Source organism: Nicotiana tabacum, chromosome 17 (genome assembly GCF_000715075.1).
Source record: "Nicotiana tabacum cultivar K326 chromosome 17, ASM71507v2, whole genome shotgun sequence".
NCBI classification, from domain to species: Eukaryota; Viridiplantae; Streptophyta; class Magnoliopsida; order Solanales; family Solanaceae; genus Nicotiana; species Nicotiana tabacum.
Genome location: NC_134096.1, coordinates 109,108,555 through 109,127,116, shown reverse-complemented (window position 1 = coordinate 109,127,116; position 18,562 = coordinate 109,108,555). Strand labels below are relative to the sequence as shown.

General features: G+C 37.2%; 2 protein-coding genes across 2 annotated transcripts; both read right to left on the bottom strand.

Moving 5' to 3' along the window:
* Positions 1-10,931: 10,931 nt before the first annotated feature.
* Positions 10,932-12,939, bottom strand: LOC107807513 (berberine bridge enzyme-like 22). Its single transcript, XM_016631919.2, has one exon. The coding sequence runs from the start codon at positions 12,767-12,769 to the stop codon at positions 11,171-11,173; it is 1,599 nt and encodes a 532-aa protein (XP_016487405.2). The 5' UTR covers positions 12,770-12,939; the 3' UTR covers positions 10,932-11,170.
* A 1,315-nt stretch (positions 12,940-14,254) lies between these two features.
* LOC107807516 (berberine bridge enzyme-like 22) lies at positions 14,255-16,429 on the bottom strand. Its single transcript, XM_016631923.2, has one exon. The coding sequence runs from the start codon at positions 16,139-16,141 to the stop codon at positions 14,432-14,434; it is 1,710 nt and encodes a 569-aa protein (XP_016487409.1). The 5' UTR covers positions 16,142-16,429; the 3' UTR covers positions 14,255-14,431.
* Between the last annotated feature and the right edge of the window lie 2,133 nt (positions 16,430-18,562).

Genomic DNA, 18,562 nt, shown 5'->3' with positions numbered 1-18,562 from the left:
TTGGCGCACTACCCCTTACTTGGCAGCCGTTCTCCGTTGTCTTTTTGGAGAAGTCCATGTCTCAGTCTCGCAGAGAGGAGCTGCGCAAACAGTTTGAGCAGATTCGCCAGGGTGATATGTCTGTGACGTAGTATGAGATATGATTCTCGGAGTTGGCCCGTCATGCTATCTGGTTGGTTCCCACAGACAGGGAGAGGATCATAAGGTTTATAGATGGTCTCACTTTTCAGCTACGGTTGCTTATGACCATAGAGAGGGTGTCTGGTGCTACCTTTGATGAGGTTGTCGACATTGCTCGACAGATTGAGATGGTTCGCGGTCAGGAGAAGGTTGAGAGGGAGGCCAAGAGGCCTCGTGGTCAGGGTGGATTCAGTTGTGCTCCTTTTAGGGGTCAGTTCCAGCACGGTAGAGGTCGTCATTTCAAACATCTCGACCATTTCACCTTGGTGCATCATCTGGCCATGGTTCTCACAGTCATCAGCAGGGCCAGTCATCATTCAGTGCACTACTAGCGCAGAGTTCTCATCATGCCCCGCCCGCTCAGGTATCCTTAGGTAGTTCATTTGGGCATCAGGAGCAACAGTTTCGTCAGAGGAGGGGTTGTTTCGTGTGCAAAGATTTTGGTCACATTATGAGAGATTTCCCTAGGCTATTAGGTGGGACTCCACAGCGGAGTACACGGCCAATGGCACCAGAACCAGTTCCTCCACCACCCTCTCAGCCAACTAGGGGTGGAGCTCAGCCAGCTGGGGGTGGAGCCCAGTCAGCTAGGGGTCACCCGAGAGAGGGAGGTAGATCAGGGGGTGGTCAGGCCCATTTCTATGCCCTCCCTGCCATACCAGATATTATTACTTCAGATGTTGTGATTACATATATTGTCTTAGTTTGTCACATAGATGCCTCTATATTATTTGACCCTTGTTCCACGTATTCATATGTTTCCTCATATTTTGCCCATTTTCTAGATATCCCCCGTGAGTCTTTAGTTTCATATGTTCATGTATCTACTCCTATGGGTGATACTATTATTATGGACCGCGTATATCGATCATGTGTGGTGACTATTAGGGGTCTGGAGACCCGAGTAGACCTTTTTCTGCCCAGTATGGTTGACTTTGATGTGATATTGGGTATGGATTGGTTATCTCCATGTCATGATATTCTAGATTGTCATGAAAAGATCATGACATTGGCGATGCCGGTATTTCCGAGGGTTGAGTGGAGCGGTTCTTTAGATTATGTACCTAATATGGTGATTTCATATTTTAAGGCTCAGCGTATGGTTGAGAAGGGTTGCCTATCCTATTTGGCATTTGTGAGGGATGTTAGTGCAGAGACTCCTGCCATTGATTCTGTTCCGGTGGTACGTGATTTTTCGGATGTGTTTCCTGCAGACCTGCCGGGCATGCCACCTGACAGGGATATTGACTTCGGTATTGATTTGGTGCTAGGCACTCAACCCATTTATATTCCACAGTATCGTATGGCACCAACGGAGTTGAAGGAGTTGAAGGAACAACTTCAGGAACTCCTTGATAAGGGGTTTATTTGGCCTAGTGTGTCACTTTGGGGGTGCACCGGTTCTATTTGTAAAGAAGAAGGATGGTTCCATGAGGATGTGTATTGATTACAGGAAATTGAACAAGGTCACTATCAAGAACAAGTATCCTTTGCCTCGTATTGATGATTTATTTGACCAGCTTGAGGGAGCGAGGGTGTTCTCCAAGATTAATTTGAGGTCTAGTTATCACCAGCTGAAGATTCGGGATTCGGATATTCTTAAGACAGCTTTCAGGACCCGTTATGGCCATTATGAGTTCTTGGTGATGTCTTTTGGGCTGACCAATGCCCTAGCATCGTTCATGCATTTGATGAACAGTGTATTCCAGCCCTATTTGGACTCATTCATTATTGTATTCATTGATGACATCCTGTTGTAGTCTCGTAGCCAGGAGGAGCATGCTCAGCATTTGAGGGTTGTATTGTAGAGATTGAGGGATGAGGAGCTTTATGCAAAGTTCTCCAAGTATGAGTTTTGACTCGGTTCAGTAGCATTCTTGGGGCACGTGGTGTCTAGTGAGGGTCTTCAGGTGGATCCGAAGAAGATAGAGGCGGTGCAGGGTTGGCCTATACTGTTCTCAGCCGCGGAGATTAGGAGCTTTCTTGGTTTGGCGGGTTATTATCGTCGCTTTGTGAAGGGATTTTTATCTATTGCATCACCCTTAACCAAATTGACCGAAAAGGGTACTCCATTCAGGTGGCCAGATGAGTGTGAGGAGAGCTTCCAGAAGCTCAAGACTGCCTTGACCACAACTCTAGTGTTAGTTCTGCCATCAACTTCAGGTTCTTACATCGTGTATTGTGATGCCTCGAGGGTAGGTATTGGATGTGTTCTGATGCAGGAGGGTAGGGTGATTTCCTATGCCTCGCGCCAGTTGAAGACCCATGAGAAGAACTATCCTGTCCATGATCTTGAGTTAGCAACCATTGTTCATGCCTTGAAGATTTGGCGTCTTTATTTGTATGGGGTTCATTGTGAGATCTATACTGATCACCAGAGTTTGTAGTATCTGTTGAAGCAGAAGGATCTTAACTTGCGTTAACGAAGATGGTTGGATCTTCTTAAGGACTACGATATCACTATTTTGTACCATCCAGGGAAGGACAATGTGGTGGCTGATGCTTAGAGTCACCGAGCGGAGAGTTTGAGGAGTTTAGCATATCTCCCAGCAACAGAGAGACCCTTGGAATTGGATGTTCAGGCCTTAGTGGGCCAGCTTTTCAGATTGAATATTTCGGAGCCGAGTTGGGTTTTGGCTTGTGTTCTCCAGGTCTTGTCTTTATGACCGTATCAGGGAGCGTCAGTATGATAACCCCCACCTGCTCGTTCTTCAGGACATCGTTCAGCGCGGTGATGCTAGGGATGTGACCATTGGTGATGACGGCGTGTTGAGGATGTAGGGCCAAATATGTGTGCCTAATGTAGATGGGATTAGGGAGTTGATTCTTGAGGAGGCCCATAGCTCGCGGTATTCCATCCATCAGGGTGCAGCGAAGATGTACCAGGAGTTGAGGCAGCACTATTGGTGGAGGCAGATGAAGAAGGATATAGTTGTGTTTGTGGCTCGGTGTCTCAATTGTCAGCAGGTTAAGTATGAACATCAGAGACTGGGTGGCTTGCTTCAGAGGTTAGAGATTCCAGAGTGGAAGTGAGAGCGAATCACCATAGACTTCGTAGTTGGGCTCCCACGGACTTCGAGGAAGTTCGATGCTATTTGGGTTATTGTGGATCGGCTGACCAAGTCCGCGCACTTCATTCCAGTTGGAACTACTTACACTTCAGAGCGGTTGGCTGAGATTTATATCCGAGAGGTTGTTCACCTGCATGGTGTTCCAGTTTCCATCATTTCAGATAGAGGTACTCAGTTTACATCGCAGTTTTGGAGGGCCATGCAGCAAGAGTTGGGTACTTGGGTTGAGTTGAGCATAACTTTTCACCCTCAGACGGACGGGAAGTCCGAGCGCACTATTCAAATATTGGAGGACATGTTGCGCTCTTGTGTCATTGACTTTTGGGGTTCATGGGATCAGTTTCTGCCGCTCGCGGAGTTTGAATATAACAATAGTTACCAGTTGAGTATTTAGATGGCTCCGTACAAGGCTTTATATGGGAGGAGGTGTAGATCTTCGGTAGGATGGTTTGAGCTAGGTGAGGCTAGGCTCTTAGGTACAGACTTGGTCCAGGATGCATTAGATAAGGCAAAATTAATTTAGGAGCGGCTTCGCACGGCGCAGTCTAGGCCGAAGAGCTATGCGGACAGGAAGGTCTGTGATGTGTCTTTTATGGTTGGGAGAAGGTTTTGCTGAAGGTATCACCCATGAAGGGTGTTATGAGGTTTGGGAAGAGGGGCAAGTTGAGCCCCCGGTTCATTGGGCCTTTTGAGGTGCTTCAGAGGATAGGGGAGGTAGCTTATAAGCTTGCCTTGCCACCCAGCTTGTCGAGTGTGCATCCAGTGTTTCAGGTTTCCATGCTCCGGAAGTATATTAGAGATTCGTCCCATATTTTGGATTTCAGCACGGTTCGGTTGGAGAGTGATATGACTTATGATGTCGAGCCGGTGGCCATTTTGGATCGGCAGGCTCAGAAGTTGAGATCAAAGGACATAGCTTCAGTGAAGGTGCAGTGGAGAGGTCAGCCTGTGGAGGAGGCCACCTGGGAGACCAAGCAGGAGATGCGGAGCAGATATCCACGCCTATTCGAGACTCCAGGTATGTTTCTAGATCCATTCGAGGACGAACGATTATTTAAGAGGGGGAAGATATAATGACCTGGCTGGTCGTTTCGAGAGTTATAGCCATGTTTCCCCCATTTCTGCTTCCTTTTATGCTTTTCAGCTATATTATGATATACCGGGTTAGTTGGTTCAGGTACGGAGTGGTTTCGGAGTGGATTGAGACATTTAGTCTCTAAAGTAGAAGCTTAAGTTGGAAAAATCAACCGGATATTGACTTATGTCTAAACGATCTCGGCTTTAAATTCTGACGGTTCCATTAGCTTTGTTAGGAAATTTTGGACTTAGGAGCGCGTCCGGAATGCGATTTGGAGGTCTGTAGTGGAATTAGGCTTGAATTGACGAAAGTTGGAAATTTAGCGATTTCGGTCGGCTGTGAAAAATTTGATATCGGGGTCGGAATGGAATTCCGGAAGTTGGAGTAGGTTCATGGTATCATTTTTGACGTATGTGTAAAATTTGAGGTCATTCGGACGTGGTTTGGTTGGTTTCGTCATCGGTTATCGAATTTGGAAGTTTAGAAGTTCTTAGGCTTGAATCCGAAGGTAATTGGGTGTTATGATGTTGTTTTGAGTGTTTCGAAGGTTCGACTAAGTTCGTATGTTGATATATGACTTGTTGGTATGTTTGGTCGAGGTTCTGAGGGGCTCGGGGTGAGTCTGGGTGGTTAACGGATTGTTTGAAGTTGGAAATTGCAGCTGCTACTGGTATTTCCGCACCTGCGGAGGGGGAGTCGCAGGTGCGAGGTCGCAGGCGCACGTGGGAGTTCGCAGGTGCGGACACTATTGAGGTAGATTGGGCCGTAGGTGCATAGGAGAGGTCGCAAATGCGGATAGGTGCCCACAGAAAGCGGAAGTGAGGAGGTCAGGCAGTGGCCGCAGGTGCGAGGTTTTTCTGCACCTGCATGGTCGCAGATGCGGATATGGAGTGCGGGTACGAGGTTGGGGTTTTTATTGATTTACCGCAGGTGCGAAGGTTTTTGCGCAGATGCGGCACCACAGGTGCGCATATTTAACCGCAGGTGCAAAAGACTGGGCAGAAACTAAAATTGAACACTTCGCGAATTTTGGTTCATTTCTACCATTTTCAAGTCGGTTTTTGGAACTTTTGGAGTGATATTTGAAGGGGATTCAAGGGTATTCACTGAGGTAAGTTGCTTGATCTCTATTATCATTAGCTATGGTCTTTTTGCGTTAATTTCTCACCTAATTAGTAGGAGTTTTGGAGTGAAATAAGGGGTTAGGGCTTGGGATTTTGGAGAGAGTAATTTGGGGATTTGAGGGAACAAATGAGGTCGGATTTTAATGAATTTAGTATGGGTAGACTCGGGGGTTTGGGCTATTTTTCCTTTCTTTATTGAGAGCTATGAGACTAGAGAGGTTCATGACTGAGTAAGGTCGAGGGTCTGGTTGTGAGGTATTGTTCTATGGCACGTAAGTTGTCCGTACGGATCCTTATGTTTATACTATGGCACGTGAGTTGTCCGTGCAATACGTGAGTTGTCCGTACGGATTATAGCGCTTTGGCTGTAGGAGCCCCTCATGAGTCTGAATACCCCCAGTGAGCGCAGGTACCTATTGAGAGTATGTATTGAGGGCTGAGAGCCGAGAGCCGAGAGTGTGAGCTGTTGAGATAAGTTGAGTGACTGCTGCCTTGAGAGGCTGTACTTGTTTTTATTTATTGTTGCACTTAGTTATCTATTGTTGTTGTGAAATTTCTAGAAGATTCATATCTGTTTTACATGAGCGCGAACTGATTTGACTTATATCACATGATTTGAAAGCATGTTCACTGTTTACTGGAAACTTTTAAAATGAACTGTATTGTATAGCTCGTCACTGCTTCTCAGTTCCTTATTTATTTCTGTTACTTGTTGAGTTGGTTGTACTCACACTATACCATGCACTACATGTGGAGATCCAGGTGTATCTGAGCACGGAGATTGTTGAGTCCAGGCCTGTTTGAGTTTTGGAGATTGCAAGGTAGCCAGCGTCCGCAGGACCTTGTTACTCCTTCCATATTTCTTTTCATTTTGTACTGATATTTAGACATTGACTGTAATAGTTTTAAATACTTAGACGTTCATGACTAGTGACACTCCGATGTTTGGGGCTGGTTTTTGCATTTTGATTATATATTGAGTTCAATTTTGATTTTATGAAAAATTCCTCATATGGAAAGCTTTACTTTACTTTTATATTTAGTTTGGAAGTATTTTTGGGAAGGTCGGCTTGCCTAGTACCACCGATATGCACCATTATGACGGGTTAGGTTTTGGGTCGTGACACCATTACGACCTTTATGGACTTTGGGTAGTGAAACAAATGACGAACGGTTTGAAGCGTTAAAAACTAGACTCGAAGACCTTTAATTTTATAGGTCATCCATCACATAACACCTTATATATATATAGATATGCTCGTCCAAAGTTTGGTCTTGTGCGTACTCATTTGGAACTTTAGTCTATCATGAAATTTCCAACTTGACTTGGACTTAGGGCTCTCCTTAGACCCCACACCACTTATAATATGCCTCGTACACTTATTATCATATTCAATTGATATCCATTATATTAATAGTCCTTGTCTGCACACAAAATAATATAATGAGCGCACATCAACTTACTTACTAGCGCTCAAGTACTTCGATATTTTCCGGGGTGTTACAGTTACCCTCTAAATTATCAAAATTTATCTTTTTTTTATTTTTTAAGATTTTTAATATTACAAAAAAAATTCTATTTTTTAAATATATTATATACTTACCTTAGAATAAATAAATTTTATTTATAAATTAAAAAATAAAAAAAGGTATTTAAGCTAATGTTGGAATAACAAAATATTGAGCATGGTAGAAAGTTAATTAGAACAATTTATTCGTAATAATAATTTTGATATTAACATCAAAAATTCAAAAGTTTATTTACACAATTGAGAATGAAAGAAAATAAAAGTGTTAAAATATATATTCCATGCACGTATTATAGAAAATAATTATTTAAAATAAAGGTACTTTTATAATATACAGTATATATTCTTAAAAATTATGCCCAATTATGTTATTATTCCGACATTATATATGCTAGAAAAATAACTTTTTATTTTTTTATTTTTAAATAAAATTTATTTTTTCTATAGATAAGCCCATAATGTTGATTAAAAAAAGAAAAAAAAAATTGTATTAAAAAAGTAAAAAAAAAAGAAAAAAGAGAGCAAGATAAAAGTTGATAATTTAGAGGGTAAAATAGGTATTCGACGATCAAAAGTTTGAGAAATCTGGTTGAGTAACTTTTTGAGTGCTATAGACATAGTTAAGTGACTTTTCTATTACAAACGAAAGAAATATGGCTTTACAAGATAATTTCGAATAGTTGAGTGACCATTTAAGTAATGGGCTCTCATTCTAAACAGGTAAAAACTTACCCGCACCAGGTGTTTATACTCATCCAATAAACTAATAACACATGTCACATTATTTAACTACAAGTATTAGTCTTTAATCATAGTTAATTACCATGTATTTTCCATATCATCTTAAACAATAATATTAAAAATACTTAATCGAGTCTTGCAAAGCTCCGGTCTAGATCTGTAACGTTAATGAATGACGACAATAATTTCTTGTTTACTTTCTGTGCCATCACTGGCCTCTACAAATACAAAAAATTAATTTTTCTTCTACTAGGGTAACGATCATTATTTATATATAGATTTTAACTTTGAAAAATATATTAAACATTTTAAACTTAACAAAGAAGCATTTACTTTAGTATACTCTCAGTGGAACACATATGAAGATTAACAAATGAAAAAACTTTACGAAATAGAACTTTGCTTTGCACAGTTATATTGTTTCAGCATTTACTTTAGCATACTCCTTTTGATGACGCAAAACTTTAGAAGTAGATCCGATCGAAAATAAAAAAAACGCCATAAGAAGACATGAATAAAAGAAATAAGAACTAAAAGAACTTACAGCAACCCTGATTCTTTTTAATTTATCTTAGTATGACTTAATTCTATTTTTTATTTTTTATTTATTTAAAATAAGACTCCTAATAGACCTTATATTGTGTTCTATGGTTAGCTTAACTACATTAGGTAAATACCCGGAGGGTAAGTTTTTACCTTCTAAACATCAATTACTGTACTTCTTTGTTCCAATAACAGTGTACAGTAATATATATTAACATAACCTCTTTAGTCCTTTTAAATACGGCAGCTTTTTCATTCTTATACTAAGTAATTAAATAACTAATACACTTGACAGTGTCACTTCCATCCATGTCAACTAAAAAAACAAGAAAAAACAAAATAAAGTGAATCTATTCTGGCAATATGATTGAACTGAAGCACAGTAGATTTCATGCAAGAAATTGCAATGTAAGAGAACATGAAGGACCTTCTATAAGCAGAACGACAAAAATTGAGCTATATATCATGCTTTGAAAGAAAAGGAGGTACCCTTCAAAATGATACTTTTATAGAAAAGAATTTGTTTATTTATACATCTTTTCATGTGCCTAGACTCAAGATCAAACTCTTAAATAAATCTAGTGGATAAGATGTTTATATAAGTCCTAGACTTTGTTTTTCTTTCTAAATCCAGTTCAGCTGGCAATATTTGTACTATTCACAAACATGTGGTTTTGTGAGTTATCCCAATTAATATTGCGGTGGTGGAAAATTTCTCCCACTTGGAAACTATGCATCCTTTTTCCCTAAATCCGAGCATTCAGCTGGCAAGACTTACAATCCATAAACATATACTTGTGTGAGGTATCTTGATTAATATTTGTGTTCTAGTAATTTCTCTCACATGGCGGCTAAATAAGTTTACAGATGGACTTTCCTAGTTTTCATGGTTCTCATGTGTAGAGTACTAATGTGATTGAAACTATTATTGTGTAATCAATAAGTGCAGGACTAGATTAACAATACTAGACTCAAAATATTCGGAAACCTAAGATGATGTAATTCTTAATTACTCAAATAAAATCAAAATTTTTGGGATTGCAACTATAAAGATGCCTGACAGTTGTAAGTCAGCCAGGAATCAAAGACGAGATTAACAATACTATAATCAAAATATTCGGAAAAACTCAAAGGAGACTTTTCGTTTTAAGTATTTATAAATATTGATGCGTCTACTATTGCACAACTACGTACGGAGCTACTTGACTGTTGGAATTGAGCCAAATGATTAAATGAATAAGAGGGGCTGCTCAGGTGGTCAGCACCCCACACACAATTTCATAATCGTGGGTTTGAGTCAACAAAGAAGTAATAGCTCCAACAGAGGGGGATCGAACGGGAATAAAAAGAATTTCAAACATGAGGTTAATAATACTAAAATCAAATGATCCGAAAGATAATTAATTATTAGCTGCCAAAGGGCAACTAAGGAATTAGGTATTAATATCTTGCAAAAAACTATTCTCTCCGGTCCATAATAAGTGTTCATTTTATCTTTGGCACACCCATTAAGGAAATACAAATTCCTAGAGAAAAAAAAGATGTATTCACTAAATTAACCTTAATTAATTGTTACCTTGACACATTGGAATATGTAAATAAGGGCAAATTTTGGAATATAAAATTAATTTCTTCTTGATTATGTAAATGGACACTTATTTTGGACCAAAATAAAAAAGTAAAATTGTCCCTTATTGTGGACCTTATGGAATAATAAATTTGAAATTACTGGAGTGGTGGTCATTGACTAGCTTAATGTACAAGAGGGGCACGAAGAATGCATAATGGTGTTGTAAGCTAATCTAAAAATCCAACAAAAATTTAAGAACCTTTGCATCATCTTTTCCTATGAGCTAAAATCACATTAACTCCAATTTGCTTGCTGAATATTGTCTCCGTCATACTATTTCCTTCAACAAGATAATTCCGGAACATAGTCAATCATAGATTATGCTTCTTTGTATTATACAGGACCTGATTTTTTTGCCTTTTTGTTGGACACATAAGTTTGAATAATACTTACGTTTCACTAAATATCTCGAACGTGCATCCCTTCTGATAAAGAATACGAGTCAGTAAGTGGATGCATCAGTGACGGACCAAGGTGGTGGCTAACGGGTTCAACTGAACCCGCTTCGTCAAAAAATAATACTGTATATATGTATAAATTAGAATTAAAACTGTGTAAATTTTGTATAAATATTTTATTTGAACCTACTTGACAACTACTATTTTACGACTAAAGTTATGTACTTTTAAAATTAAACCCGCTTGCACAAAATCCTGAGTCCGCCGCTCGATGCATCAAAGACTTCTACCAAAGATAGGAGGCGGAGCTAGGATTAATGTGCAGAAAATCTTGACCAACGGCCGGTAGCCCAAACTTGTATGGCATGCTAAGAATGCACAATATGTACTTCTGTTGCTTCTTTTTTTTTTGCACATTAATATTGTTCTTTTCAGATTTCATGCGTTACTTTGGTTCCTGACTTCTGCCAAAAATCTGGAACGTGCATCCCTTCTAATGCACGTCAAAGATGAAAGGCGCAGCTAGGATTTGAAGTTTATAAATTTTGAATTTACAATCGAACACATAGCAACATAATGAATTTCTAAATACAGATACAAGCTATAAGTAAAATTAAAAGAACAATAGAGCAACATAAATTCAAGATTTATTTTAATCCAGATAAGAGCATTCAATATTTGTTCTGCAAAGCTGTAATGAAGTTGACAAAATGATACATTTATAGAACATGTACCAAATTAAATTGTCCACATGAATATTTTCTTATTCTAGAATAGTAGTCTTTGTAAAACTTCAAAGTTCAAATAACCAGCTTAGATTATTATTTTTCAGCTGATTAACATACACATGAAACCCTGTATGCACTCTGGTCCTCTTCAGCTATAATAAGTTCGATAAGGTGGAATACTTTGTTCATTTTTGAAAAAATTGCTGGGATCCACCTTACTCTTTACTTTGGCCAATCTCTCAAAGTTGCCCTTGAAATACTTTTCACCCCAGATTTTGGCCTTGGAATAGCTGTAGTCCTCTTCATTAGTTCCAAAATCAAGGTCCCTGTAATTCAAATAAGCAGTTCTTGGAGATTTTGCAACAAATGGCTCCATTTCCTTGTAAAGTTTCCTAATCCATGCTATCTTCTGGCTTGATACACTCTCACTATTATCACCCCAGTTGACCAAATACTGAATATTATACAAATTGTCCTTTCTATGTGGGAATGGAATTTCAGATTCTGAAATTTCATCTAATTTTCCACCTAATGGCTCCAAAATTATCTGGGGTCTTTCTTCTTCCAAAAACAGTCTTTCTACTATTTCCCAACCATTTTCAGGAATTGGACTCTTCACAAAATCAGATGTCCCTTTGTTATAGTTCTTCTGTGTTGGAATTGTCTTATCAAACAGAACTTCAAGTGATTCATTTGGTTTCCTAAAAAAGAAATACAGGACTGACCCGATCCAGGGAACTTCATAGCATTCTTTCTCTGCATTAACAGGATCTTGGAAGCAATCTTTTTTCTCCAAATCAAACTCAGGGAATTTTTCTTTAAGTAATGGAATTAACTCATCAACTGGTCCAACATATAGTGCTTGAAAATAGAATTCCAAAAACTTTTCATCATTATTTCCTGTTCTACCATTTTGAATAATAGCTCTAATGAACAAATCTTCAGGTAGCTGATGTGATATATTTTGCCATTTTTGGAGAAGATTTTTGTTACCCTCTAACTTCCTACGAATTGTGAAAACAGTAACCTTTTCAGGAACACGAACAAGTTTGAGTTTCCATGCAAGAATGACACCAAAACTTGCTCCTCCACCTCCTCTTATTGCCCAAAACAAATCCTCTTTCATTTTCTCTCTGTCAAGGATTTTTCCATGGACATCCATTACACGAGCGTCTACAACATTATCAGCTGCTAGGCCAAACTTTCTCATCAGAGCGCCGAGGCCACCACTGATGATTCCACCAGTGCCAATACTAAAGCAAACTCCTCCTGGAAATCCATGCACTTTACTTTTCTTGGCAATTGCATAGTAAAGCTGGCCAAGGGTCGCCCCAGCTTGAACCCAAACTGTTTCGTCCTTGAGATTAATCTTGATTTTGTTAAGACTGCTTAAATCAAGCATAACAAATGGGGATTCAGAACGATAAGATATGCCTTCATAGTCGTGGCCACCACTTTTTATTTTGATTTGCAAGCCTAGTTTTTTACCACAAAGGATAACAGGCTTGATTTCTGATTCTTTCCTAGGGGAGACAATAAAGAGGGGATGTGAAGTATTCAACCATCTGGGGTTCTTTTGAGCGTATTCCAGGATAGATGAATAAGTTGGAGTGTTTGGGGTGTAAATGTTTTTGGTAATATTGTTTTTAGAGTATTTGGAAACACAGTGGAGAAAGTCTTGTTGGGAGGAACATTTTAACAAAAAGAATGAAAAAATTAAAAGAGAGAGAAATTGAAGTCTGCCCATTTCTTTTCATGCAAGAGATTGCTATAAAAAAGAATTAAGAGTACTTTCTAATGCGAGAATGACAAAGAATGAGCTATATCATGCTTTGAGGGAAAGAAGATGAATTTGCTCGTGAGTACCGTTTCAAATAATCTACATTTATACAGAGGAATTTGGTGTATTTGAGTGACTGATAAAAGAAATTTAATGTATTTGAATGCATATTAGTTTCTGACTTTATTCAACAGTTTGACTTTGACCCAAAGCACGTTAAGATACAGACATCTAAACCGGGTTTTCAGTTGGCAAGATTTGTATTATCCATAAAAATATACTTTGATGTGGTATAGTTAATATTGGCGATGGGAAATTTCTTCGAATTGGACTTTTAAAACATAAATTGACTTTGCTGATGTCATTGAAGTTGTAACAGAGGGAAAAATATATCGAATGGCTATCAACGGTTCATCGTTGGCTTTTCCACATTGTTGGTCTTATATTACTACTACTCTATAATTAATAATTGCACGGCCAGCTCAAGATATCAAATTAATTCTATTTATTACTACCATTAATTAGGCGTTTGAAACATGCACATAAACAAAACATTTTCACAAACGTCCAACAAAAGAGAGAAGCAAGATTAATCTCTCAAATTAATTATGTTTCTTATGACTACTAATTAGGGTGACAGCTTTAAATCCTAAATTAATTGTTTTTAAGTATTAATACTATTAACTAGTACTATTAATAAGGTGCTATCAAAGTTAATTCTTTCGGTTAGATACTTACTCTAACTATTTAATTATTTTATTAGGAACATTAGGTCTAGCAATTATCTATTTGATTTATATACTAGTAGTTCCTTTTCCAAGCATTTCGGTAGAAACTGTTTCATTTTGTAAGTTTAGTATTTGAGTTATAACGTATCAATGATCTCGTTCATCTCAAGTTTTTCAAGGTTATTGAAAAGAAATTGAAACGACATTAACTAAGGGAGTGCCTGGAGCAACATATTGACATTTCGATCATAGAAGATAAAATAGATTGTTTAGAGCAAAGTAAATTGTCTCATAGAACTTTAGAATTTCTAAGAAAATATCTATATTTACTTAAAGAAGACTGAAATGAATATTAAATTAGAACAGAGAGAATGTCAAGCAAAACTAATTATCAATAGAACAGTACTGATGATGGTTGATATTTTTTTCAAACTACAAAGAATTGTAGGAATATATATCGTAACACATTAGTTCGTCTTCAGGGTAGGTTTATAGGGAAATCCCCTCTAAGTAACTGAAAGGATAGAAGTTTTAATATTTCTATTTTCTACTGCTATTGTCTAAGGGCAGCCCAACGAGTTTTGTGGCCTAAAGCCAAATTTTATAAGATAAAACCATCTCTATTTTGGTTATTATTGTGGATTTGGAAATTGTTCCTACCACCTTGTTTTTCTAATATGATGAGAAGACTAGAGTTTGTTAGCTTTGGAAAACACAAACTAAACAGGCAATCATAGAAAGATTCTTCACTTTCTGATAAAGAGTATGTGTGTTTGATTCATATAGCAAATATTTCTTTTTGCTTGTGAATATGAGGCTGATTGCATTTTGATAACCATCCATGTAAAGTACATTTGTATTGACTTTTGCCTTTGTAGATACATTTGCAATAAGTTACATATCAGAATAACTGTAATTCAGGTGGGATGTAAACACTTGCCCATCTTTCATCAACTAAATTTGTCAGTCCTGTTATAGCAAAAGGTGGAATGCTTTGTTGGTATCTGAAAAAGTTTTCTGGATCTACCTGACTCTTCACTTTAGCCAGCCTCTCAAAGTTGCCTTTGAAATACTTTTCACCCCAGATTTTGGCCTTGGAATAGCTATAGTCTTCTTGGTTAGTCCCAAAATCAAGATCCCTATAGTTGAGATAGGCTGTCCTAGGAGAATTGGCAACAAATGGCTCCATTTTCATGTAAAATTTTCTCATCCATTCTATCTTTTTCCTCGATACACTTTCACTGTTATCGTCCCAATTCACTAAGTGCTGAATGTTGTACAAATTTCCTTTTCTATGAGGGAAAGGAAGTTCTGATTCTGAAATTTCATCCATCCTTCCACCAAATGGTTCTAATATAATCATAGGTTTGTCCTCTTCAAGAAACAGTCTTTCTATCATTTTCCATCTGTTTTCCGGAATTGGAGTCTTCACAAAATCAGATGTTCCCTTGAAATAATTCTTATATACAGGAATACTGCTATCCAACAAAACCTCAAGTGATTCGTTCACTCCTTTATTGTACAAAAACAAGACAGATCCAATCCAGGGAACTTCATGGCATTCTTTCTTCAAGCAAGGTTTCTCAGTGCAATTTATTACTGGCTCTTGGAAGAAATCCTTGTGCTCCAAATTAAACTCAGGGAAGTTTTGGTTTACAATTGGAATTAAATCACTAACTGTCCCAAGAAATAGTGCTTCAAATGTGACTTTGACTTTCTTTTCCTTTCCTGCTCCATCATTTTGCATAATCATTCTTAAGAAGAACTCTTTAGGCAGTAAATGTGCTGTATGTTGCCATTGCTGGAGGAGATTTATAGTATTTCCCACGAGCATTCTATGAACCCTGAAAACAGAAACCTTCTCAGGGACATGAACAAGTTTGAGTTTCCAAGCAAGAATGATTCCAAAACTTGCACCTCCACCTCCTCTTATGGCCCAAAAAAAGTCTTCTCCCATTGATTTTCTGTCAAGGATTCTTCCATTAGCATCCATAACACGAGCATTGATAACATTATCTGCTGCAAGCCCAAATTTCCGAATGAAAGAACCTAGTCCTCCACCACTAATTAGCCCACCACTTCCAGTAGTAAAGCATATGCCTCCTGGAAATGCATGTAGTCTACTTTTCTTTGCAATTTCATAGTATAATTGTCCCAATGTCGCCCCTGCTTGAATCCAGGCTGTTTCTTCCTCCAAGTCAATGTTGATTTCATCAAGATTACTCATATCAATCATGACAAACGGGGATTCGGCACGAAAGGAGACACCTTCATAATCATGACCACCCCCTAACACTCTAATTTGCAGACCAAATATTTTGCTGCAAAGAATAGCAGGTCTAAGTTCAAATTCTTTACGAGGGGCAATAATGAAGAGGGGATGTGCAGATGAAGAATTTAACCATCTTGGGTTTTTCTGGGCATGATCTATAATAGATGAATATGTTGGTGATTTTGGAGAATACACAACTCCTGTGATGTTACTTTTGGAAAATTGACTAGAAATACAGTGGAGAAAGGTTTCTTGGGTATAACATTTTGACAAAAAGAATGATAATAGAAGAATAAACAGAAGTCGAAGGTTCTGCATTCCTTGTCTCTGCAGTGACATGTTTTAACAAATCAAATGTACCTCAAGAGAGGAATAAGAAAGAAAGTACACCTGAAAGAAGAACAGATAAGAGGACTTTTGTAGCAAAATGACAGAGAGTAAGCTATGATTGTCTCATGATGAAATAGAGATGATTCTATCTTTGATTACCCTTCTACAAGGTCCAAGTAAAATGTTCCTGTGTTGCCATTTTTGGTTCTTTTTTATGGAACTTATTTAAATCGTCGGCGAACATAATGCAAACGAAGCAAGTCGATCCAGTCAAACTACAGCTGTCAAGAATCTTGGCCACCAGCAAACACATGCGTTCATCTGCCATTTAGTAAAGGCCTTAAACCTAGAGATTTTTAAATAGAGGGTAACTTATAGACCGTGCTAAAAAATTAAACTATCACATTTTAAAAAAAATTAATTATATATAATCATTCTTAATAGTGATATTAAAATCTAAATAATAAGGCAAATTATTTGTTATAGCATGTTAAACTACACACTTAATATAAAATTTTACACAATTAGTACATATAAATGAACATCAATATTATGCATGTCAGCAAACATGATTAGCTGGCAAGAGGATATTATATTGTCTGATTTTTATAATAAAAACCCATTTGAATATGGTAGTAGTATAATTGGAGCACGTGTGAAGTTTAAATAGTTTTCCAGTAGCAGAGTTTTTTATGAAGAGATGGGGACCATGATTGAGATTGCGATCCTGGAATTGTGCATAAGTTGGTCAATTTTGTGTTAATCTTATTTGGATTCACAATTCCTTACTTTTTTCATGGATTTAAATATGGAGTAGGTACAAGAGGGGCAAATAGAAAAGTCGATGCACTCTATTATTGATTAAGATTTGTTTTAGTGCAATCATGGCAGTCTACACTTTTTAATTGTGTTGTGCATTCCTATCGATGTATTTTTACATTATTTTTCTTAAATTTGTTTTACTTTTTTGATTTATCTATGAGATTAGTTTGAAATTTCATGTGAGAATATACGAGTTCATTTTTTTTCTTTGTGATCTATTCGTGAGATTAGTTTGAATCTGTAAAGAGAGTCGCGGGATTATTTGCACCACAACCCCTTGGATCTCTCCTTACCCCATACTTTGAAAATCCAACTTGGTTTGGTTAAAGTTATTGTTTATCTTATATATTTCTTGATTATTAAGTATTGAAAATTTACTCAAATAGCTTTTCATCTAATTTCTTAAACTTAAAATAGTCAGCGGAGGTATAATATATATATATATATATTCATGTACAATATATATATAACTATGTATAATCTATGTATACCGATTAGAAAAAATAAACATTAAATATGGGCAACTATATGTATAATTGCACGTTGATGACTTACTTTTTAAAATAAAGTTTATTTAGAGAAGCTACATGAAAAGTTGTACGAGTAATTGAAATGATAATATATAAAAATTATGAATATTGAATAAATCCTTGAAATTGTTTAGTAAAAACTAAAGTTGTTTGAGTCATCAAACAGTAGTAATGGCGTGTTAAATGGGATAAAGAAAGTACACTTTGGCACTCCAAATTGCTCTTTAAATATAAGCAAAAATTACATAACGCGTCAAATATATACTGCTTTATGAAAATTCATCTAATTACAACGGATGAAATTCAAAAATAGTCATATTTACAAGTGGTAATTGAAAAATAGCCACAATTTCAAATTAATTAAAATTTAGCCACTTTTCATGTAAAGATAAATCTGAACGAAAATACTGTTCAAAATCTGGAAAATATTTCCCGCATAATATACTGGAGTTCCAGCATAATATACTAGATTTTCAGCATAATATGCTGGAAGTCCATACACAGGTGCTCCAATCTCCAGTATATTATGCTGGAACTTTTCGTGTGTTGGAGTTCTAGCATAATATGCTAGAAGTTCATACACAGGTTGTTGGCATCAACAATCTCGAGAGTTCCGCATTTGGGGCTAATTCGAAGTCTGGTAAGGGAATTTGGGGCTAACTTGAAGTCTGTCGAGACATCTAGACTGAAGACTAAAGACTTGTGTATTGGGACACATACTAAAAAGTATTTATTCATTGAGCCACATGCTAAAGAGAGTTTATGTATTGGGCCACAAGGTCTGCTGGTTCAACACAGCCCAACTCATAATCAGAAAAAGACAAGCCATTTAGTTCAAATACAAAATAGTTGTAATACAACTTTAGATTCCAGAATATACCTCTAACGGTATATAGAAAATTATACATAGTATATTAGTACATATAGTTGTATTTTTTGTTTATATTAGATAGCCAATACATAGGAGACAAGTGTAGGTTTAATTTTTTGTCCTTATCTATTGAATATTTGTATAAATATCCTTGTACAGATTGAATGGAACACAAAGAAAAATTCTCAAGATTTTGTAGCTCACTAT

Bases quoted from the DNA above. Each gene is read 5' to 3' on its own strand.
- LOC107807513 (XM_016631919.2), bottom strand. From the start codon at position 12,769: ATGGGCAGACTTCAATTTCTCTCTCTTTTAATTTTTTCATTCTTTTTG.
- LOC107807516 (XM_016631923.2), bottom strand. From the start codon at position 16,141: ATGTCACTGCAGAGACAAGGAATGCAGAACCTTCGACTTCTGTTTATT.